General features: G+C 41.7%; 1 protein-coding gene across 5 annotated transcripts in view; it reads right to left on the bottom strand.

The window, feature by feature from the left end:
* phf3 (PHD finger protein 3) overlaps positions 1-23,760 on the bottom strand; it is a 31,686-nt gene extending 7,926 nt beyond the window's left edge. The window contains exons 1-13 of one of the 5 annotated variants that reach the window (XM_088934020.1): positions 23,601-23,760; positions 19,509-19,771; positions 12,165-12,317; positions 9,677-10,897; positions 9,343-9,574; positions 7,436-7,769; positions 5,721-5,862; positions 4,238-4,376; positions 3,826-3,982; positions 3,301-3,417; positions 2,889-3,017; positions 2,650-2,779; positions 501-699 (exon numbers count right to left, since the gene is read on the bottom strand). In XM_088934020.1, the coding sequence (XP_088790146.1) occupies positions 501-699; positions 2,650-2,779; positions 2,889-3,017; positions 3,301-3,417; positions 3,826-3,982; positions 4,238-4,376; positions 5,721-5,862; positions 7,436-7,769; positions 9,343-9,574; positions 9,677-10,897; positions 12,165-12,317; positions 19,509-19,746 (3,191 nt within the window). In that variant the 5' untranslated portion in view covers positions 19,747-19,771; positions 23,601-23,760. Of the gene's footprint in view, positions 1-500; positions 700-2,649; positions 2,780-2,888; positions 3,018-3,300; positions 3,418-3,825; positions 3,983-4,237; positions 4,377-5,720; positions 5,863-7,435; positions 7,770-9,342; positions 10,898-12,164; positions 12,318-19,508; positions 19,772-23,600 lie in introns of all 5 variants that reach the window. The other 4 variants (XM_088934018.1, XM_088934019.1, XM_088934022.1 and 1 more) reach the window with 4 other exon arrangements.
* Positions 23,761-24,362: the final 602 nt, after the last annotated feature.

Here is a 24,362-nt window from a genome sequence, read left to right as displayed (position 1 = left end):
TATTATCAAGTGATCTGCACTAAAATGTCGACTGATTCATCTATCCATGTATTTTTGAACCGCTTTAACCAGTACAGGGTCGCAGAGGAGCTGGAGCCTATCCCAGCCTATCCCTGGACAGGATGCCACTCCATCCCAGGCCACATGATCAATTTGAAATGTCATTCTTAAACAAGAGGGGAGCCTCTTCTTGGACAATGTCCATGAGGTCTATGAAAATGTGAATGGAGACCTACTCTGACTTTAGCTTAGGAGGTTTTGCCTTACACATTCTTCTGTTGTCTTCAAGTGAGTGGAGGTTAGGATTTCTTTTTTTTTTTTGTTCGGTGTTAAGGTCACAAAATGCAACATTTCAAGAAACCAAACTAGCAATCATTCTGCTACAGTTTGATTATTAGCCTTGTTATATGACATTGCATTCCAGATCTTCATTAAAATGCAGTTCACATAAACTTCCTCTAGGTTTAAAAATCATTTTTCAAGGCATTATGAAATCTCACCTCCCCTCAGAGGAGAAAGAGACCCTAGAAGTCAGGGATTTATTCTCCTCTAAGTCACCGAAGGCCAGAGTGTCAGGCTGAGCAGAGGCTGTTGTTTCGACTGGTGCTTCTCCCTCAGCACTGGACTGCCTCCGGATCACAGTGGTGGCCACCTTCACTACCTTAGTACTCGCATCCTCAACGGGTGGAGCCATTCGACCTGCAAGTGACACAAAACACACATACTCATGTCCCCCTTCAAAGCCTGGAGGATCATACATTTAGTGAACAAAAAATAGAAACACAAATGTAATGTCAGTTAACAGAGGAGATGGGCCACTGTGTGCAGCAAATACAGCCTGTAAGTGCCACGTCTGCCATTCTGCCACGAGAACCAGCTCATGCCTGATTGATGGAGGTGGAAAACCTTCAGTTTCAGGCACTGTTCAAGGATATCTCATAATTGCTCTACTGACCAAGAAAGCAATGATATACGGATAACAGTAATGTCACTGTCATCAAACCAGTGGGCATCCTGAAAGACACCCCTCTCGACAGGAAGGAAATACAGCAACATGGGGAGACAATGAGACAGTGATTAGCATTTACCGCCAGAACCCTTCACTTTTGGAAACAAGTTACCAGAGCTGTAAAGTTCTTTAGATAGGGACCTTAAGCACTTTGAAAGACAACGTGGTAAAGGATGAATGATCTGACCAAATTGCATTTTTCCCCACTGCTTGTGTTCTTTGTACCACTGGACTTGTAAACGCACACTGCCTGATGTTATAAACATTTTTTGCCCTGCAACTCTTCTATGGCATCCTGCTCTCTGGGGGTTGTTAATTAAACTAGCTGCTCACAACCAAGGTTGAAATTTGCAGTCCACTGATCTGCAGCTGCTTGCCTGCTTTGCCTTGCCCTTCCAATCAGTGCACAGATATCACAATTCTGAAGCGTACATGTGACTGTCGTGGTTCTGCATGGGCTCGTGTCCTCCGCCACCCCATTCCGTCCCGCAGCACTTGTGGCACGAACCCGGGTCTCTGGCGTAAAGCAACAGGGAACCAGCCGCATGAGCTAAAGGAAACCTCCCCCAGCCCAGGCAGCTGAGGTCCCTGCTACGCGCAGTGAGGGCAATGACGTCACCGTATCCGAACTAGCTCCTCTATGTATGATGGCAAGCTCTGCTGCCCCCAGCGGATGATTTCTTTCCCTGGTAGCTCCATGTGGGGTTACATGACCTCAGACAGCTGCTCGGGAAACATCAACAAGTAGAGCTGTCTAGGGCATTAAAGCTCCTGCCAAACACACCCCAAAAACCACCCCTCTTCCGATGACACCAGGATCTTCTTCATGACTCTAAGCATGCGGGGGTGTTATTCGCTCAATTAACACAAGCTACATCAGTATGGAAACCCTTGCTTTCAATGTAATTGTTGTCCCTCGTTTAGCCAGGAGTTTTCATTTTTTTTCCAGTGCCTGTACATTACCTATCAAATATGGTGGATTATGGCTGTCCAGGCCCATGAGTGAATGCTCACTAAAAATAAATTATTACAACTGAGGTCAGAACCATTATTGTGGCTTTCTCTAGGATCAGACACTAATTTACAGTATTACAAAGACAGAAATTCTTTTCTTCAGCTGGTATAAGATGAGATATTACATCTATATTTATATTCATATGTGTGATATGAGTGTGATACGATTTTCTGTGTACTGTTCTGTTCTAGTTTGTTCTTGTGCGTCCGGACTGTGAGTAACTCTTGTATTGTATTGTATGTATTGTACTATTATTATATAATTCGTTACACTGTGGCTGTGTTGTGTGTGTTAAGCTGCTGTTGCACTGCAATTTCCCTCATGGGATCAATAAAGTATCTATCTATCTATAAACACCATCACATCTGTTTTGTCAGACAGGACAAACAAAAACTATGCTTAAAGCTTTTAAAACACCAACAGATAGCCACTGGGTTATAGCTGCTTATTGTATTATACACTATGTCTTTCTGAACTGAATGTTTCCATTAATATAGAGTTCTGGACAAGAGAGTGTTTTTAGCAATGTTATATTGACCAAACTTTACAATCTGCAAATTCACAAAAAAAACATGTACAATAATACCAAAAACAAACAACAAGCAGACAAAAATAACAAAATCACCTGTGCAGATCTTGCAATTGAGGTCAAAAAGGTGTCTCTTGTGCTGGCTTGTTGTGTCTTTGCTAATCTCCGATTCCTCCTCTTCAGGAACATCCACAGGCTCTTCAGCGGGTTTGGGTACAGGCTCTGGCTGAACATCCATACAGAAACGGAACAGAAGCTTGAAGGTTAATTCATTACCGATTTTGGGGCTTTCTTGAAATGCATTCACTGCTGTCAGGAACAACACACAGCCTTACCTCCACTTCCATCGCTTCTGGCTCTTTCACGGGCTCCTGGTTTTCAATTTCAATTTCTCCTTTGTGAGTAATTTTAGTGATCGGCCGCCTCTCTGCCTCCCGCTGCTCCTTTTCAATCATTTCAATAGTCTGAGGAAAGAAAGAAAAGCCAACTACAATGTTATAAAAACAGGTTCATCCTTTAGATTTTGTCTAGAACTCGGGCACGGCTTATAAATGTGCTCTGGAGCTGCTCAGGGCACTTGGAAACGTGAGACTAGACCCTCGGTGCCGAACTGGGAGGGACAACAGAATCTCAGTGAAGGCAGGTAAGACTGTGAGTTGTCTGAGTTTTTGTTCATTTTGTAACTCGTTTAATCTAATTCTAGCCTCTCATGGAGAAGGGGACCAGACGAACACAAGCCATCCTTACATGTCGGTTCTCTCTTTGTCGCCAGGCAGCCAGCTCTTTTGACGCAAGTTCCTCAGGACTCATCCGGATCAAATGGTCTGGAGTGATTTCTCCTTTGAGAACACGCTTGAATAACACCTAGAATATCCAAGATCAGCAAAAACAATGAGTTACTGTGTAGGGACTCTCTGACATGAGGCATCATTCTCCTTCTATCACGGACTCTTATATTTACATATACAAATCTGTCCTGCAGAGTGGAAAAAAATGTATAATCTAATTTCAAGAACTTTAGACAGAGAACCTTTGAAAAAATTAAACTAGAGACAAATATTTTTTAGCATTGAATTAAAATGCATTGCAAATACTAATGGAGGTTTCTGTTATGTTCCCTTAAAAGGCCTGAGTGGCAAAAGACAAGTATGAAGTGTTTTAAATGCATATGAAATATACATCTTATTCTTTTCTAATGCACATGAAATATGTATTTTGGCACTAACCGAAGCTGTTCACCTTCAGTCATTCCATCAGAAAAGTTCAACTTACGTTGTTTTTTGCATCTTTAAGGTTAAACATCAGGCTGCGGTATTTGCTTTTATACTTGGAGTCGGTGTCTCGGAAGAAAGCAAAAAGTTCCTTCTCCGTTTTCAGGGCAACCCTCGCAGCTCTTTCTGCTGAAATCTTCATGTCGGATTCGCTGAGTCTGCAAACAATTACAGCAATTCATATATGCCCTTAACCAAGAACACTCAGAACCAAGTTCACTATGTTTCAAGTGCATACACCTCCTGGAAGTAAATTAGTAATTATCCACACATGGATTACATAGAACAAGCAGGCAAAAAAACACCTGTGTCTTTTGGATGTGCCCTTGTAGTGTTAAATTATAAATACTTTCAAATTTTTCATGAATTGCAAACTGCTGCTGCTGGGATCTGTAGGCTAAATTCAATATTACCTTTTGACAAGGATGTCCTTCAGGGAATCCCGGACATTCTTTCTGATCTGCTCAACTGAGGGTTTTTTGGATGCTGTAGGTGAGGTGACAGGAACCTTTTCAACTTTCGCCCTCTTCATATCCAGTTTCTCATGCAGTCCTAAATTTCACAAGATGACAGTTATACCCTGATGACATTACAGAATCAAGGCACTGAAAAGAGAGTTCGGCCTTGTCTTATGCAGAGAAATCTCTTGATCCCACAGTCCCGATCCTGGAGCACCCCAGTCTTCTTGCTTTCAGGCATCTCACTCCTTAATTATTGAGGCCAATTTAAACCTTTGAGCCACTGTAATATATTCCTGGACTGTTCTCAGTTTTAAATACACCTTACTGTAGGTGTTGTTCCACCTCATCCGTGTAAATTAAACTTGAGACGTCTTAACAAGGGAAAACTAAAACCTTTATGTAGGGTTGGTGCTAATCCTTTACACAATCTAACACTTCAACAGCTAGAACCAATCTAGAGACAAAATAAGTATCCCATCAAGCTAAGTAATTACCACTTAATCACTAAAAGATAATTTCAGCTGAAACATCCCCAGAGATGGGGATACTTTAAGTGGTGTCCTAAACCTTACCTACACCCCGATTGTAACTCACACCATGTCTGGACAGTGAGAAATCCAGCTAAAATGTTCTATACAACTTTTACCCTAAGAAAAACAAGCATCCAAAAAAAGACACTTTTCATTAACTGGTTGATCAGCAGATCTGATACAGTACTTTTGCACTTTTCTCCAGAGCAGACAAACACATACATCACTCCCCAGGAGAACGCAGTCCTCCACTGCATCTTATTAAATCTTGTAATCTTTTTTAAACACAGAAATCACTGGGCTGTAAACAGGGTTGTGCTGTCAGGCAATCGCAGCCACCATAGTTTCTGCTGGATCTGAGCACCACAGTTAACTCTCACTAGAGTCCTTCGCTAGACAAGCAGCCACCAGCTCAAAGAAAAACCTATTAAACAGAACCTTCCAGGTCCCGCCATCTCAGAAAGACAGGCTCTGCAACTAGTTGTTCTGTCCTTTGACCTAAAGTCCTTCAGCATGCGTGCCTATCGATTAGGCATGTACTGCCACCCAGTTGGTTAGGTGGGGGCACACCTCTATCACACAGGCCCATGCTCAAATCTGGGAGCAGGGAGCAGGAGAGAGAGGCTTCAGAGCAAGCCCTGACAGGGCAAAGTCATGAAGTGAGGTGCCCAGAATCTATTCTCACAAAATGGACACATTAAAGTAGCGACTAATCTACTCAGCATGCTTTTCGGAGACGAGAAACTAGAACGCATAGCAAAAACCCATGTAAACAAGGAGAGAAAATGCAAACTCCTGGTTCTGTCTATGAATAAAACATGACTCCAAGTACCAGTTACAAGATTTTTTCATTTAATGACCTCTAGAAAAAAATCTTTATTTGTGTTAGAAAAACAAGAGCTTACCAGACTTCTGCACAGTCTCCACATGGGTCCTGCTGTCTCCCTGCTTCACTCCTATTGCTTGGCCTGGTTTGTGGTCCAAACTGGAATGTAGTCTTTTGTGCTCCACATCTTTCTGTTCCGACTGCCTTCTTTCTACAGAATCCTAACACGTGATATGAAAGGAGTAATCACAAATATCACAGGTGTTCTAAAAACTGACCATGTACACACTCTTGTGGCTCAAAGCTGTTTTTCTCCCATAATATTAAACTGCTACTGCTTTTAGTGACCTTGGAAAGGACATGAAAAGGTGTCCCCGGAATCGGTGGCTGTACCACAGAGTTCATCTCGCCAATCTTATCACTGATAAGACATCATTGTACCAAAAACAAAATTCAAATTCTAGATTCTCAAGAACTCCTTCGCCTCGCTAACTTCGTGAATATTTAAAACTAATAGAACACAAAGTGAATCTAAGGAAAATCATTTTAAAAGCTATGCTAGTGATGAGGGAAGGTAGCCCCTACTTATCTTGGTGTATTATAATGAGCAAACCAATATTCACTGGCTGAAAGAGAAGGAAGCACCCATAGACCCTCTCAGCTGTGGGTTCGAGAAGCTCAAACAGATTTCCATCGCTTTCCCCAACAGTAACACGCAGTTCTCAATCAATCTAAAAGCCAGTGAAGCCCGCAGCTCATGCGATTCAGCACCACATACCGCTCACATCACCCCGTTGGACAAATGGGAATGTGCGGAACACATTTCAGATCCTTTAGGAAAATAAGCCATATCCCATTCAAGCTGTTCCTACAGCTGGCAGAGGCGTTGTGCGGTGGGAATGCCAGTATTGTGTCCAGTGATGATTACTGATTGAAACATGGCAGTGAAAAGTACAGACCCAGACCTGGGGGGGGGGGAGGAGGGTGTTGTCACAGCAGTGCAGAAGTGCTCATTGTGCTCCCTACACTCTCACAACGTGCTGCTTGTTAAAGAACCAAGTAGTTTTCTCAAATTTTCATACAGACGTCTGAGAACTTGTGTATAAGCAGCTTATTATATCCAACCACAGATAAACTGGTTATAGCGGCCTTGGCTCCTAAAAACACTTACTTATAACTAAAAATGAACTTTTAAAGAACAAAAATGCTCTGCCCGCTCACAGCATCCACACTGTTTAGTGGTAAAATATAACTTGAAGAAAACTGCTGTTTAAATACTGGCCAGGAGAAATGTAAAACTGACCAGAAAAAAAATTAATTTCAAAAGCATTTGCCTATAATCAGGACATTCTTCTTCAATACAACCTCAAAATTGTCCATGTTTAAAGATGATCTTTTTAAAGTGAACCTGAATTACAGTAGGACAGTGTTCTAAGTGAACTGTGGCAGCACACAACCCAGTGCCCAGGCCCACCTGACAACGTGCACATAAAACACAGTGCGAACCCATGAGAACTGTACTGTGAACTGAGGCTACCTTAACCTCCAGGATCAGAAGTGCACCTGAAGTAGAAAGGACAAAAAGTTCATTCCGAAGCATGATTCATTTTTGTTCTTATTAAAAAAAAAAAGAAAATTAACTGATAGCTCTAAACAGCCTTACTTAAAAAAAAATCTCTTTAAAATGACAGCCCACTGTTTTCCCTTTTTGTTCGTTAAGAAACAGAAATGAGAAGTAAAACAACAAGCAAGACGAGCAAGACTGAGAGACGGCAAGCACACGAGTGCACTCACCTTCCTGAAAATTCTGACGCGGTGTCTGCGGTCGTCTGGCGGGCTGGCTGCATCCTGCAGCTCGCTGTGAGGGTGGCCCCCCGCGGGCGCAGGCGCAGGCGGCGGCAGCGTGTGGCCCTGCCTCTCCGCCCTGGCGGCAGGCTTGCTCTCCTGCAGCTGGCCCTCCGGGGGGCGCTGCTGCTCCCCGCCCTGCACCTTCCTGTCCTCCTCGGCGCAGCACTTCAAGCACACGTACTCCTGATCCTCCTGCTCCATCTGCTGCGCCTTGGCCAGGTCCAGCCCCACGCACTCGCCGTGGAACCAGTCGTCGCAACGGCCACAGCCCACCATGAACCTGTCGGTTTAAAAATACATCCTCTCTTCATGACAAGTGCTGGACATTTGACCTCTCTGAACTAACCATGTGGGTTAGCAGTCAAGTCTCTCTTAGTTCAAGTCATCAGCTTCCATAAAACCTACAGGACTCGGGCTCCTGAGAACAGGATTTCCTCACGCCTGGTATAACACAAGGCACAGTCCTCAGAGCTCAAATCACTGTACGATTATCATCACTACACCACTTCTCAGAAAACACATTTCCGATTCTCAACAGCAACGTCCTTTCCTCCAGATTGGTACACCGAAAACTGCCAGACTCCGAGTCATCCATTAACAGAGCAGGAAGTGACATGGGCTACTCAGTAGCTTCTCTCATAAAATTCGTAATATTCCTTTACAGACACATGCAACAACCCAATTTCTTAATCATAACAATGGGTAATAAATAATTCAGCTGATGCTTTTACTCAAAACAGGTCACATGTGCTCCCATTCATACAGCTGGGTGTTTTTCTGGAATAACCTGCAGGAATTACCTTGCTCAAGAGTACCACCAGTGCTGCAGGTGAACAAGAAGCCTAATCGCTTCTCATACATTGCCGTCACAGATACAGTAAATATCCGTATAAAGGCATATATATAAATATTTTCTTCACAAGACTAAAGTTAGTAGATTTATCTCAAAGAAACCAAACTGGAAGAATTCTGCCAAAAGATGCTTTCACCCTTAAGCAAGAAGGCTCACAATCAATGCAACATATTAACTACTGAACCTCCTTCTGAAAAGTAATTCTCCACTGGGTCTAGAAGAACCTTGATAAAGGGTGAAAGAATTTATCAGTTCAAGTGAAGAGAATCTTTTAAAACAGTAGTTCTCAAATGGGTCCTGAGGAACGCCTGTCTGCTAGTTATTACAACTGGGCCCTTAATCAACTTTGCTGTTTTTGCTTTTCTCGCAGATATTTAGCCTTGTTTAGTCTTTTTTTCTGTGCTCAGGCATTTGTTTAAAAATATCCAAAGCATGTTGGCAGCAATTTCAAGTTCAAAATTTATTTTGCATTTATTGCATTTATTACATGCATTTATTTTCCCCAACTTGCTAATTAAGAATTTACGCCTTTATCTCTGATTTAATAGGTGACCAGTGAGAGTGCCGATGTGCCGGACTCTCATGCACCATAGTGTTTTTCTTTGGTCACATTGCAGCTGAAACACTGGAAGGAGAGCAGCTCTGAATTACTCCAGGGTAGAAACCAATTACAAATTCCCTTCAAGCTGTTGAGGGCTGAAAAAAATGTAAAAGCGTCAGACAGAAAACTGAAATCCATTAGCCTGTGATTAGAAACTTGGCAGAAGCAAAATCCCGAAGCCACAGGGGTCCCCCTGGACTAGGACTGAGAATCTGCATCGTAAATCACCACTTCACGCACCTGCTGCAAGGAGGAAACACAATCAGCATTGAAATCAGTCATCAAATATCATTAATATTCTAAGCAGCAGGAGAGATGAAACTGAAGAGTTTAGCGTACAGGGCCTATTTCTTTAAGGTGGCAGTATCGTATACACCATAGACAGAAACGGAGACGTACCTGTTGTTGTGGGGCTTCTTACACAAGCCGCAGTGCTTGCTGGGATCCCACAGCGCCTCACTGTCAGTGGAATCGTCTTCTGGGCCTTCTTTTTTCACAGCAGGGGCATTATCCGGAATGAATAACGGCGGCTCGTCCAGGGACAGGCTCCTACTGCTCCTCCTCTGTCTATGCAATCCCTTCTCAGCCCTTTTTACTTTGGGTTTGTCCCTGTCATCATCGTCAAAGCCATCTACAGGAACATAGCTGGATATATTACCCACCACTATATGCGGGTTCTGTGGTTTCAGCCCCACCTGTGAATGAAAAGGTTTGCCAACACCAGCCTGCATACCTGCGTGCTGGCTCTTGGATTTCTCCTGACCCCCACGAGACGACGATGCTCTGTTAGCTGAAGAGCGAACTACCTCGGGAGATTTGGAGCTCTTGCTGAAAAGCGGGGCTGGTTTCTGAGGCCCTGGGATGTGCACATTCCCCGTCTTCACGTCCTGATTGTGCTGTGTTTTTTGAATCTTGGGCGGAAAATTCCTTTTAAGCTCATCCACTTTCCCCTTCCCAGCTGTTAAGCTTTGCTTCCTTTTCAAGCCCAGAAAATTCTGAACGTCGCTCCTGGTCTTTTTCTGGGGCACAGTCGCAGGCCTTATTTTCTCTCCCTGCACATTTGGTAAAAGCTGCTTCCTCTGTTCCATTACAGAACGGACCTGCTTGGACTTCAGCTGTCTCCTGACCGCAACTTTCTGGTCCCATTTTCTGAGCGGCTGCTGGCCTATCTTATTCTTGGGTGAACTCGGCCCCATTGCTTTGGTGGGCTCTGCGAGATGCGTGGCTTCGCTTCCATCCTGGCCTCTTCTCTGCTGAATCTTTCTACCACTGCTTGCCTCCAGTTTCTGTTGAGCTATTTGGTCCTTATTTTTTGGTTCTGTCTCTGCCCTCTTTGCCCCACCCGAGTCCCTCGGTGTCCAATCCGCCACTTTGCTGGTGCTCACGAGCACGTGGGGGCCTTCCTGAACTTCATTTGGGTTGACGCAAGGCCCCAGCTCGGAGGCCACGCCGATGTCAGCCTCGCTCGCCACATTCTCTGGGGCGGCACTGAAGCCTGCCCCTGATTCCCTTCCGCAGCCCGGTGCAGCTTGGGGTTTGTCTTGCTCCCCGCTCTCTGCAGCACTTGTTATTTGGCAAAGCGTCTCCTCCGCATCTTTCAAAGGCTGCGCGCCGTCCGTGTCTCCTGCTGAAGAGTCCTGGGGAGGCTTTGCCGGCTCTCCAGTCTCCGAGCTGCTGCTCGCATCTCCTTCAGCGGTGACAGTGGACGTCTCTGCCGTGGCAACAGCTGATGACGGCTTGCCACTGCTGCCACTGCACCGCGCCAGCTCTGCCTTCTCCTTCCCCTCCTCAGAGCCCATATCTGCCCCAGCATGCTCCTGGGGCTGCTCCTGAAGCTGCTTGCTCCCTCCTCGCCTGCCCTGCCCAGATTTGGCCGGGGGTTTTTTAACAGCAGATGTGTCTGTAGGGCCAGAGCGCCTCGCTAAGGTACTCTGTCGCAAACTCCTAACAGGTTCTACAAAATAAAATCAAAAGCCGTTTTCACACTTGACCTGGAAATTAATCCTCCATATTTAAACATCTGCAGCAGTGGCTGTAATAATGTTGGTAAACCCTGCATTCAGCTTGCTGCTATTCAGCCAGTGTTGTTTTTTTCAGGAATTCTGAACCCTGTTTTCTCTAACACCCACATTATAATTCTGTGCTTTCTAAATATATTAGCAGACGGTACAGAACACAGCCTCACTATTTTTTACTTGCAGGTGGGCACAGCATTCCGTAACCACACAGGTGTATATCGTGTTTCTGTAAACAAGTGGGTTCTATTTTTGTTATATACACATGACTCCAGTACATCCAATTCATGGAGGGATTGCATCACCTCATGATGCCACACTGACCACAAAAACAATTTAACCCAACACACCAAGTCACACAGAAACACTACGATGCAGATGTCTTCCGTTTGATGCACTGGATCCCTCAAATGATCTCACATTTTTAGCATAGCAAAATAAAAGTGAATAATTATATTTTAGAATATAATTACAGAAGACAAAATAAATGAGCAAAACAAAATTACGCCTACTTTGCAACCTGAACGTTTCATTCAATTAATGTTTTTTTGATTGAACCACATTTAAGACAGCCATTGAAAAAATATGCCACTGATAATATATTGTTTAAAGTATTGTTTGTAGTAATGTATAAAATAAAGATTTTAAAATGAGTGACATTTCATTGAATTCAATGGAAATAAATTCCAATTCTTTATATCCTTGAAAGTATTTCAATTCAAATTCCTGCTCAAGAAATCAACTGGAATTTATCAGGACTGGAATTTAATTCTAAATTGACCCCAGATCTGTTATTAATAAAACTAACATCAGTATGTCATATATGATTCAGCAGAAGGAACATCTCAATATTATGAAACATCTATAGTCTTAAAAGTAAAAAATTCGACAGCAGTTCTACATTTAAAATTTCAGATCCGAAGTACACAATCCACAGATCTGAAAGCTCATCAAGATAAGGGGTACATGTACAGGTCCTGCTCCAATGTTTCTGAGCAGTAGGGTAAGTAGGGCTTAGCAGGTTCCACTCTTATGCTTGTAAGTTCAGCCTACTAAACTTCATAATATCTGTAGAAGGTCTAATAATGAATGAGATCCATATAAAAGTTCAGTCCTGTGTAAACCAATTATTTATCTAGACTACGCCTCCTTGTAAAACTCCTCTTTAAGCCTCTTCCGCAGGGAAGATCGAAACCTGGTGCTGACCTTGAGCCATTAAGCGCGGCGACTTCCTGGGTGAACCTAAAGCAGGTTTTGCTCTGCCTCTCTGGTTCTTGTTCAGAAGCATCAAGTCATCCTCTGTGGCACCATGGCCACTTGCCTTTATACCACCCTCACTCATCATGTCAAGCCCTACAGCTAAAAAAACATAAGAAAGAGAACGCGCGTTATCATTTCACGTCAAAAACAATATTTCCTCTCTCCGGTCTATTGTTATATCACATTAACCACTTAAAAGAAAGTCTTCTCATAAAAGAACAAAGTGCAAACAGAAAAGGTTAAATGTATTTGGAAAAAAAAAATTGCTAGAGACACATATATACACACATCAAAACATGGTCACCTGAGTAAAGAAAAACTTGCATATTTTTTTAATAAACTAAAAAATGTTAACGCTCAAAAATAAATTAATATGAATGCCACAAGCCAGTGTGCCATTAGAAATAATATATAGTAAAGATAAAAGATTAGGGAAGACTGATGCTCCCTGCACACTGGTCACAGCTCCATTCTGACAGGATTAAGCCATGTTCCTAGTCACAGAGGACAGAAGCTCTTGCAGTTACAGTTTTGCATGATAGTTTTTGTCCATGTCATAGTCAAACAACAGAGCTCTGCAAATAATTTGTAGAAGTAAGTCATCCCTCTACATCTACTTCTGTTAAAGAGACAGATTACTTTTGGGTATCTATGGCTCAAGAGGCAAATAAGAATATTCCAAGTCTTCCGAGTAATTTGAGTTCTGAATAAACTCTACTAATCTAACACTTTGGTAAATGTGAAAAATAACTTTAACAAATAGAGCAATGTGTTAACTGAAGCAGAAGAGAGTTCCTGAGATCCTTTTAAAAGTCAAGGATGATTAAGATTTGCATGGGTAAAATAAACCAATAAAAAGCCAGTCACTTTGGAATGTTGCTGTTAAAAAGTCTATAACGTCAGAAAACACATCCCATGCTTGCAAAAGTGTAGCCAACATGCCCGAGGAGGACAGCTACTAGTTTTCCTTGTACCATTGACACAAAACTATTTCGAGTGCTACAATGAGCACTTTTGGTGGAGATAGGGATATTTACTCAAGAATTTTAAATGTGCTAGATTTCAAAATGCATGAAAAACAAATCCATTCTTCACATGCTTATGCAGCAGTGGGGACAGGGAATTGCAAAGACTGTGCAACCATCTCATTTCCAGGACTAAACAGCTAATCGTCTGCCTCTCTACACAAGCCAGGTGAGTAGCTCATACGCACCAAATTTGTCATGAATGCAGACTGGTTTATTAATTTCCTTTCCTGGACAACTTTCCTGAGCTAGTCATATTTAAGTTATTACAATAGAACCAGGAGAAATTTCTACAATTCATTAAGTACATAAGTCGAAAATAAAAGGTTCTCAGAAGCATTTTGGTATCAGACTTGGTACAGTAGCTATGGGCGCTAAGTATCACACTTATAACTCACCTGCTTGCAAATGATCACTTTGCATGATTTAACATGGCACTTACTCCATTGCACATTTCCACTGCTCTTTTCAACGCTGTCTTTGCAAACTAGAGCACTAACACCAGATCCTTCTAAATTCAGAGTCCCAGCCAAATCTGCGTGATGAGCAAGTTCCTTCTTCCAGCCGTAGGAATGCAAGTGTGCTCTCTACAGCAGACACCACCGCAGCCATGCCAGCCAACGACTCAACCGCCCACTGTACCAGAATTCCTCAACACTGGCCTCTGCCTGTAAATCTCATAGAATCCATCACTAGGCTTTGATTCACCTGCAAAGGACTCGGAAGGAACCCCATTCCAGTCTAAACAATTTTTCTCCCTCTTTCTAGACTACACCATAATACTGTCCCTGCTCCCTCAATCTGTATCAATGCTATAGCACTGCCACAGGATCCTGTTCAACTAAAGTCCACTCTATCGCTCCTCCTATTCCAGGGATTCTCTACCTGTATTAAATTGCAGTACAGGTCTGCCACACCTTAAGTGGCTTTGGCTTACGTGCAAAATTCATTGAAATTTCAGCGAGTGCGACCAAACTCTCGTGTATACATGGTCTAACACTCTCTCCTTCACAGCGTCGGTGCATCGCCTCCACCATCTGCCCAGTGATCCAGCATGGCATTCATTTGTCTTGTGGTACCGCACACCCTACATACTGTGTCTCCTGTATTTCAGTGTATTTAGTGATCTCCCTTGTGATTTTGAGATATTAGTGTTATACTGAGGCTCCCAAGTGCATTACGAGTGAGAAAGTCAGTAGTGCTGCTGAGCATTCACAGTCTGTAACGACCTCAGAATACAGATGTGTGGGGTCGTCTTGCACAAGGTGAATTTTAGTGGGGAGGTCAGTGGGGGGAAAATCAGCAAAGGTCAATCAGATTCAGTCAGGCATTGTAATTAACATGCCTATTTCTGCACTACAGTACATGTATGCTGTCTTATTACTATATTGAAATGTATTGTACATTACTGTTTAGGAAAAAAATTAGGGCTATTGACAAGTCAAGATTTACAAATCTAGTGCTTGCCGTGTGAACCTAATCCCTATTCTAATGAATGTTTAAGTATTCAAGTTTATTCCTTCAACACAGCTTCCTTATCCTCAGGGGTCTCCAGGAACTAAACCCCTGTGCAAACTAGTTGTGTGTCACTAGTTTAACAGGAATGTGTCTCTGCACGTGAACGCTGCAGAAAACCTGGATGGCATGAGATCTGTAGTCACTTCAAGTTCTGGAGCCACTCGCAGACCCATAACTGGTCTCTCTGAACCTAACTAGTGGACTTTTTTTACAATCTCAAATGGATATTTTTTTAACTTCATTCCAGGGTTATAACTGTGGTTATTAAAAAAAAATCAACCTGAATGTTGTGAAGTTCCAGTGAATAGGAGAAATTTATGTGCTGAAAGTCTCCGTTTGATTTATACCGAACAGATAGCAGTTCTTAAAAAGCAATAGCACTATCCGTACAAGTGATGTTACTGCACAATAAATACCAATAATTTAATTTTGTGTAATGTCTGTGCCGAGTATTGTGATAACGTATGGCCTACCTGAAATAAACTTAAACCAAACCTAACCTACCATAGCAAATTAGTTTGACATCCCTGTCCTAACAGTTACAGACAGGATCAACCCAGGAGGCTACATCTTCAGCTACTGCAGGAAGATAAGGATATAGGGCCACAACCATAAAAACAGGAAGGAATTAATCTGAAACAGGAGCTTTCTTTACATGAAGTGGTGTTTGGAACAAGGTTTCCAGACAGGTGGGTGAGCTCCAAACTCTGGACCAGCTTGAAGTAACACATTACTGTGTGATAACTTATACAAACTCCATCGAACCATGTCTGCATTGGCTCTCTGATCACGTCCCATAAATCAGATCCTCAGGCGGAAAAGTAATATTTCAGAGTGTCCTTGGAAAAAAGGGCATCCAGCAGAAGACTGTGTAACACTCTGCTAGCACACACTTGTCTCCTGTTGTTGACTTGTGCAAGCTAGTCCCACAGATTCTACTGGACAGGTCAGGAGAAACACTGACCATGACCTCAGCATAGTTTTCTTTAAAAGTAACGCTGCAATCCTTGCACTATGAGGTCTTCATTGTGCTGTTAGAAAATTGATACTTCCCAATGAGGCTTTAAATAGTTTTGTAAAAATTTGAATTATTGCATTTTCATTGTGCTAGTATGTACAGTATACAATATTCAGTATAGTTTGCCTTTAACATCCTTTTTTAAGGATCTGTATACATAAAATTGAAAGTATGACTACTGTGGCACAATTTCTATTCTTAAAAAAAATAATCACTCCATTTCTTTTTAATGCAAACTATATGTATATTTATTACAGTATCAGGAAAAATTGCACTTATAATATGCTTTTCAAAAAAGTGTGTAACATTTAAAAAAAAAAGTCTGCATATACAAATTGCTCACTTAAATTAGTGAAAAATACCCAAGCAATAAAATCTTACATAAAAAGATCATCATGAAGTTTGAAAGGCACTGTAAAAATGGTTTGCTATAAAATCTTTTTATTCAAAAACATTATTCTTTGGAATTTCGATCTTTACTAAGACAAGCTATACTGATTTATGTGACCCACACTGATCTAATAATACATCAATCCTTATAGTCTTACGTTGAGGCTAAAAACCCCCCAAAACTACCGACTAGTGTACAGATAGCCAACTGACACCTCCTCTCCTTAAATACTCCTACCTGACGGCCTGGCATTGCTCTACAGATGACTATTTCACTGCCACCCTGGAGAACCTTCATGCCCTCTGAAACCAGGTATCCAGATGGTACTTAGGCTCTGGCTCCTATTGTTTGGCTCTGCATCATAAGACTGGCCAACTCTCCTCAGACAGATATCTTTTCCTGACCAGTACACTGCAGGTACATGATGGATAAAGACAGAGGCTGATGATCTGGTGAGATTCCTGTTTACTAAAATTCTCATACTCAACTGACCATTCTGATTTTTGATGCGTGTATAAATATACATTGACAAACAATTACAGACAGACAGACAATATAGGCCTAGGTTTAATTACTAGTTTTCATCTCCCCACAAGGTTCAGGGGACTTCACAACCCTTTATATTAAAACAGCAATCTGCTGAATAATACACTTTAAATTGCATTCTTAGGGGTACTGGAGGATGTACAAAAACTGAAATCATCCGTCACATCTATATTAAAAACCATTAAAAAAAAGGCTGTGGAGTCTCTCTAAACCTTTTCATAAATATAACAAGGAATACTTATATCAACACTGCTAAAGTGAAACTCCCATGTGAGGCACAGTAGAAGATCACCATCAATAATATTCTCTATATCAATTTCAAGGCCATTCTAATATCAATCATTTTTACAAAATGTGCATTTAGTACGGCATTCAGATCTCTTTTTCCCCACTGTGCAACAAAGAAACTGGAAAGCACTTAAAAAGACTAGAGTACAATTTGTTTAAAGGTGATAAGGAGCAATAGTTTCTCACGGTACTAAAGCAGGGTACTGCTCTACAACCTTCTGGAAAGGTTCAGCAGGGTTCTCCTCAAGAAATATAAAAGTATCCCCACAATAAATATTTCTAAGAGACATAAGGCAGTTTCACTTTAAACAATGTTGAACAGAAATTTTAACAAAGCAGCACATTGTTGACCAAAAAAGCATGCAGTTACACTTTGATAATCCTCATACTTTCAAGAGTGTAAACCAGAGCCAGGCATTCCCAGGCCAGGAGGACCACAGTCCTGCAGGTTTCCATTCCAGCTCTGAACTTCAGCTTCCACTGATCTCATTATTGGGATAAGAAGTCAAATTACATGTTTTACGAGGTAATCGGTTAATAATTAAGAGAACCTCTAAAACATGCAGGATTCTGTCCCTTGAGGACTAGAATAACCTAGCTCTGGTGTAGACCTAGGTCTTGTTCATAGATTTTTAACACAATAAAGGCCCATCTTATTTCAATATAATATTTTTATTTCCCAATATAAACTGACAGCAGAGACCTTTTTGTAAGACTTTTTTTCTGAAAGGAAAAGTTTAAAATAAACTAGCAAATAAACAAAAGGAAGTATGAAACACTGTATAACTCTCACATGCAAACATTTTAACAAAACTGCACATGCAGAAACCAACTATGCCAGATTATTACAGAACAGAGGTTAAATGCTGAGCACATGGAATACCAGAAGAGAACAAGCACGCCCCCCTGGGCTAGACTGCTATCCAAGTAGACAGAAACATTTCCAGGCAAAAAGTGCCACAAACATCCACTTCTTCTTGCACAACTGAGACAGCACAGTTTTTATGGAAGTGCACTTAAAGCGGAGAACAGGCAACACTTCTTCTACCGGAGGGCTTTGGAAGCAGGGAACAAGCTACCCAGCCACGTGGTTGAAGCCAATACTCTGGTTTCTTTCAGGAAATGGCCAGATAAGATCTGTGGATCAATTAGCTGCCAACAACAAAAATGGGCTGGACAGCCCAAACTGCCTCCTCTCATTTATAACCTCTTATGTTCTCTTGTTATAAAGGCAAATTTAAGACAGAAATAAAGTATGGGTTGTAGTTTTGAGCATTCATCTATGTATGGTGTCAAGGAGGAACTTCAGACTAGAGTTACTAAAAGACAACAGCAAAGAAAAGTCCACATCTTCATTTGTCTCATGGTCATGCAGATCGCAAGGATCCCCTTACAGTTTAAAGACCTACAGTCTGCACAGAGACAGACAAGTAGAGCACTAGTGGTACGACCGTTATAATTACAAAATTAAACTTCCAGGCACTTTTCCACCATATCAAATTAAGATCCTGATTTTCTTACAAGACTTAACCTTTAAAATCGTACAAGATTCTTTACTTTTTAAACCTGAAAATACAAAATCTACTTACAAAAATAAAGAGCAAAAAATCCTGAACAAAAAAAGTCTGGGTTATCCTGTAGAGGAACAATTTTAAGGCCTATCTATTTTTGGAAAGATTATCAAATTATACATTAGCTTTGAATTAGCAATTTCCTTTCAGAAAAAAATGTGGAAAAAGGATAAACAAACAGCCAATGAAATATTAAACTATGTTTAATGTATAAAATCATATATAATCACAGCGCTTAAATTACAAAGACCAACCTTAAAGTCTATTTGCCATTCTTTGTTAAAATAGTGGATAGACGCTACACATACACTGCCCTGAAAAGTATTCCTGTCATCCCTAGTTCATTGTACTTAGCCAAAACAGCAAAAACACTCAAGAACAGTCCACCCTCTGTAAACTCATCACAGATCTCCACCTCAAACATAACAGTGAGAAAAGCATCTTTTCACTAAACAAATGAAAAAAGGTCAAAGGAACTGCAACCTGCAGCTATAGTAACAATGAAAAGCAAATCGTCCCATTGCTAGTAGATGGGACAATAGGTCTTGCAGGTCAACATAATCCAAATTATTCAGAAAGAAGTACTGGCTGCAGTTCAAAGGTACAACTAAGGAGTGTGGCTTCAAAAAAGTTGTACTTAAAAACAGTATTTTTTGTGGCACGGTGTGCCAAATATAGAATATGATTTTTCTTTTACAAAATACAGCACAAATTGTGCTTTGCTGTCGAAACCATGTTAAACATGATTTCTGGTATCTTGCAAAAAGTTTGCTTTGGCTCTGTGATAGCAAAGCTTGTTGCTTTTGTTCCGCAGGGCAGTGTATAGTGTAGGTACCTTTATTCTAAAAATTTCAGTCATTATTGGTATTCTATTTTCAGTGAATATTAAAACCTTCAAGAAAAGTCTATAATTGAATTCCTTCGATGAGATACCTGTCGAGTCAGCGATTTGAAAGTTGGCATCATCATTATCTAAAAGATGAAACTGGGTACTAGCAGATCCAAGCATAGGATCTTTGTCACTTAGCATGTTCTTTAAAGAGTCTTCCAGTAAGTTGTGACCTGTTCCAAATTCATCACTGACTTCACTGTCCAAGTTCGGCCCTAGTAATAAGGTGTCATCCAACTGGTCACTGGGAATTAAATGGTTAAAGGTGTCAACTATATCCATGAATGCTGTCGCTTTTCTTTCAGTTCTGCAGAAATAAAAGAATATGCATTAAGCAAGTTTATTAAAAAGTAGCAAAGATGGTCCTACAAAACCCCTTTACAAGAAAGCACTCTTGTACTTAGTAATTGACAATGTCGACTTATTTTTAAACTGGTTCACTTTTCTTCTAGTTATTCAACACATTATAACGTGAAGGAAATTTCTAAACCCCCACACAGTTTCGTGTCAAAATCATTCACAAGGCTCAAGTGCAACCTGTCAAATTCTCTAGACGGTAAACTTACTGAGAAAAATGTAAGATGCAGCACAATGATGGATATGAGAAGAGAACACACTGTTGTAAAGGTCTGAAACGTTTGTGCTAACGGGCAGGTACTGCTTCCTCATGAATATGGATGTTATTTTGCCACAGTCGTGACTGCTTTCACAAAATTCACCACAAAACATTTTAAACTTCTACACTATGGGTGTTAGCACAGGAAATGTGGCACGAAGAGTACTGGTACTCAGGGATTAAGGAGCAAGAAGTTCAGACTGCAAAACACAAAATAAAGCACCAACTTCCAGTAACTTTGTATCACATTCTAAAATCTAACCACACTTACCGCCAGCTTTTATCAAGGAAAATACAAATCAACAAAGAGGACAAGCAGCAGCACGCAACTGTGACTTTTACTACATATTCCTAAATTTAAAAACTCCAAAACCTAAACATTTAAGAAACTGATATTTTGAGACTTGTAGCATTCCTGTAGCAAGTGGGCAATTCTGGAAGTAACAGACTAAGAAATTTAGAAAAATGAAAGGAAAATCACCATCTTAACCTATTTTTACTATTTGAAATGAGTGTTGTGGTTGTGGTAAGGGATTTTTAAATCAACAGATTTTCATCAGTTGCCATCCACTAATTATGACCTTATTGATGATGCACTGACCATCAATGACAGTCTGCTACCGAGGCACTTCCTCATGCCACAGGCTGCTTAGACAGGGCTAAACGTTTCTGCATTGAGGTTTCCTGGCAACAAAAGTGCAAGTGTGTTATGAAAAGCAGAACCAGTTCCACACAATAATACCTTGCACACTTGGAACACAGAGTGTACATGATCTTACTGGCCGATCAGATCCTAGACTGATCCTACTGGCCTCATAAAAACATATACTTCAATTCAACAAAGCGTCTTCACCTGATCTGCTGAATAACTGCAGAACAATGGCAGCCACTTGCCAGCTAGGTGAGTGCTATACTTCAGAGGTGGATGAAGTCCTACACTTACATGGAAAGTGGCGAGATAGCCACTGGGAGGAAATATACTATATACCTGGATATGAATTATTATTACAATGAGTTGCAGATAACCAGTATAGCTTGTGTGTTCCAGGCACAGCTAAAAGACTATCTCATCTTCATTTCAGCTCCTGTGTACTATCTGCAACTGTAGACCCTGGACATCCACACAACAGTGTCATACTTGTGTGTTTCTTTCCAGACACCACCTCCTGTCGTGCCATCCTCCTTACTTGGCCACTCATTGAATTCATTTCAGGATATTAATAATAGCAATAAATTAGGGGTCACCCCCCCCCCAAGTGCAAACATCATGCATGATACCCAGACTGCAGTGCAAAAGAGAAAGTGAATCAAAGATAAGAGCCCTCTATTGGTAGGATGGTACATTAAATCATGAAGCCCGTTTTTTCAGCTGCTTCTTACCCCCACTTCGTCATTTAAGAAAAGCTGAATCTTGATCATTCATCTCTATACATGAATTTAATACAGAGAACATCTCATAAAAAGTTTTAATCACATTTGATCTCTTGATCTAGAAAATAAGTTTCATTGGCAAGAGACTGGCCATTGACATTGTAATTAGATTTTCAAAGCCATTAATACACAGATGTCAAAAGCACTTTTTATAGTATTTGTTTACTAGGATAATCTCAATAGTATCAAGAGGCCTAATTAGCATTATCTTAGAGATTGTCTTTGAAGAAAAAATAGGAGATATCACAATTCGTCGTTTTAATCAAGAGCTGAAGAGGTTAGACAGATAAGGCTTTATTGATCCCATAGGGAAATTTATGAAATTTGATCAAATTTAATGAAAAGGTTAATTCATTTATACCACTTTCCTAAAACTGATTTTAGGAAAATAATACGCTTTTCTCTGTAGTGTCTTAGACTACACAGTGGTACCAAACAGTGCATCATAGGTGTAATTTTCAAAAATACCTCATCAGTTGACACTTATCCAGAATTGCCCAGTTGCACCAACTGAAGCAGAAACAGGGTTTCAAAATGTCAAACCACCTTAAAGCACAGAGCTTTCTTCAAAGAAAAAGAAATAAGCACCCTGTCCTACAAACAATAGGTTTTCACAAACCAGCAAGCACTGTTGAGAACCCAGAGAGAGCAGTTGTTCTGGAGGTAAAACAAGATGTAGTTTTTGTCCTAGATTACATCAAAGAGGAAGAAGCCTATGGAGTGGAGATGTCAACACACACTTTCCCTCTAAACAGCTGGAATAGTTTATCAGGTAAAATGATAGATCAGGACATAAGTGCAGGGTGACAATCAGGCCATAAACCCACAAACCTTACAGTGAATACTGCAGAATACAACCTGTTTGATAACCATTTATCATTAAAGAGAAAAAATGCTGATCATCAGTACAACCCCAGTGTTACGTGTTCTTGTTCAGTGTCTAGAATGAAGACAAAAGGGATCCTACTCTGTGTGAAGGACTGTCAGTGGGATATTAGCTTCCTAATGCTGGGCAGTTATAGTTCTGGAATTTTTCCGTTTGGATAATTTCATTATGCTGTTAGGTAGCCCACAATACTGAGAAAGCGTTCTTTTTCTACCACCTAATTTCCGTAAACAGTGTTGAAAGTACTATTGAAAGTTATTATAGCTTGAGGCTCTTGGTCAACACAAACAGCGCTTCCTTGCAGGTGAACGATGAAGGCACTGGCCCACGTGTCGTCCACTAGAGACAGGTCTTCAAATCTTGGGATATCTGGACCACGCCGTTAACAAATCGGTATATAACGTGTTCAGGAAGAAAAATATTGAGCTGATCGGTAAACTTCTTTTTCAACTGCTTTAAACTGGTTTTGTTTTTTTTTCCTTCTCATTGACGTGAATGCCAGTTGGTTTGCGAATCGTAGTGGATCATGAGTAAAAAAAATAGATATTTGATTAGAATACTCTGACGTGCATACTATCACAGAGAACTGTTTTTAATTACAAATGAGTTCGTAATTAAAAACTCATTTGTACTGAACTGCTCTGTATGACTCAGTTATGTCAAGACGTCAGATAAACTTTACCGGACGACAGAGATACAGCGACGGGATACTCGTCTGGCACATGCAACGAGTCCCTTTAAACTCGGCCGAAAAACAAAATGTTTTCCCGCGACTACGAAAGTAATAAACATTGCTCGTGATTTTTTTTTTAAAAAGTGTATTAGCCGTTTTGCACAGGCGCAGGCTTCAGTTTTAATCCCCCAGGAAACAGGCTGCAACTTCGGCAGGGTCGATCCCCCGAGCAGGCCTCAGAGCCCTGCCCGCATCAGCAGCGGCCCCGAGCGGAGCAGCAGGCTCCTCAGACTCGGCCTGCGGCTCACATCCACCGCGGCCTCGCCTCGCCTCACGGCGGGGGACGAGCCCGGGTCAAGTGCGAAAAGCGAGGGAGCCCCGAGGCCTACGCCTCCTACCCGAGCAGCGCTGCTCCTAGGCCCTCGCTCGCTCACAGCACACAGCGACGATCACGCCCCCTTCCCCTTGCCCACAGCCGCTCGCCCCGTCTCCCAACAACACGGAGAGCGCCATCGGCACCCGCTCTTTACCTTCTTTCCGCAGCGCCGAAGACTTTGACTTCTGGGCCTCCCGCTGTATTTAAAGGAGCCCCGCTCTCATAGCGACCCTGGGCAGCGGCAAGTCTTCCTCCGGCCGTCTCTCGCCCGGGCTGCAGCCATTCGCGTCCAGCAGCCGAGCCGTGGTCATGTGACCCGTGTTTACTGCGCTCGGCGCCCCCGCCGGCTGCGCGGGGAACTACAGCCCAGCGCGGAGTCCGCTCTGCTCCCCGGGCGGGCGGGGGGGGGGAGCCACGAAGTGTCCTTCGCTCCGAGCGCTTCCGCCTCGGTCGCAGTGGCTCCAGACCTGGTGAAGGATATGTACGCCGTCGCGCCCCTCAAATTACAATGCCTCATATGCGCTGATGTCCGCCCCTTCCCAGAATAGCTGTAAAATTGGTGGACGCTGCACTTTGGTGGTGGTGGAGGAGATTCCCCATTACCTGTAAAGCGCTTTGAGTGCTGTTCTGTTATAAAAGGATACATGGAGTTTAGCATTAGTAATACAATATGCATTCTTTTTTTATATATAAAAGTATCAGAAAGAAGGAATGCACTTCCTAGAAGAATTCCTCTTCAAAGTGAAACATGAAAAATGTGAATTTAATATTTCAAAAGTTCTAGGAGCTTCTAGGAGAAATTCAAAATTTCAGGAATTATTTTGGATAATGAAATGTTGCTTTTATTATTTATACTGTTATTGGTTTTAAGAGTTGGATTTTAAGTCACTCCATTTAAGTGATATTAGGAATTCTG

This window comes from Atractosteus spatula, chromosome 15, assembly GCF_055471065.1.
Source record: "Atractosteus spatula isolate fAtrSpa1 chromosome 15, fAtrSpa1.hap1, whole genome shotgun sequence".
Classification (NCBI taxonomy): Eukaryota; Metazoa; Chordata; class Actinopteri; order Semionotiformes; family Lepisosteidae; genus Atractosteus; species Atractosteus spatula.
The sequence above is the reverse complement of the archived record's forward strand: the minus strand, read 5'-3'. Positions and strand labels throughout refer to the sequence as shown.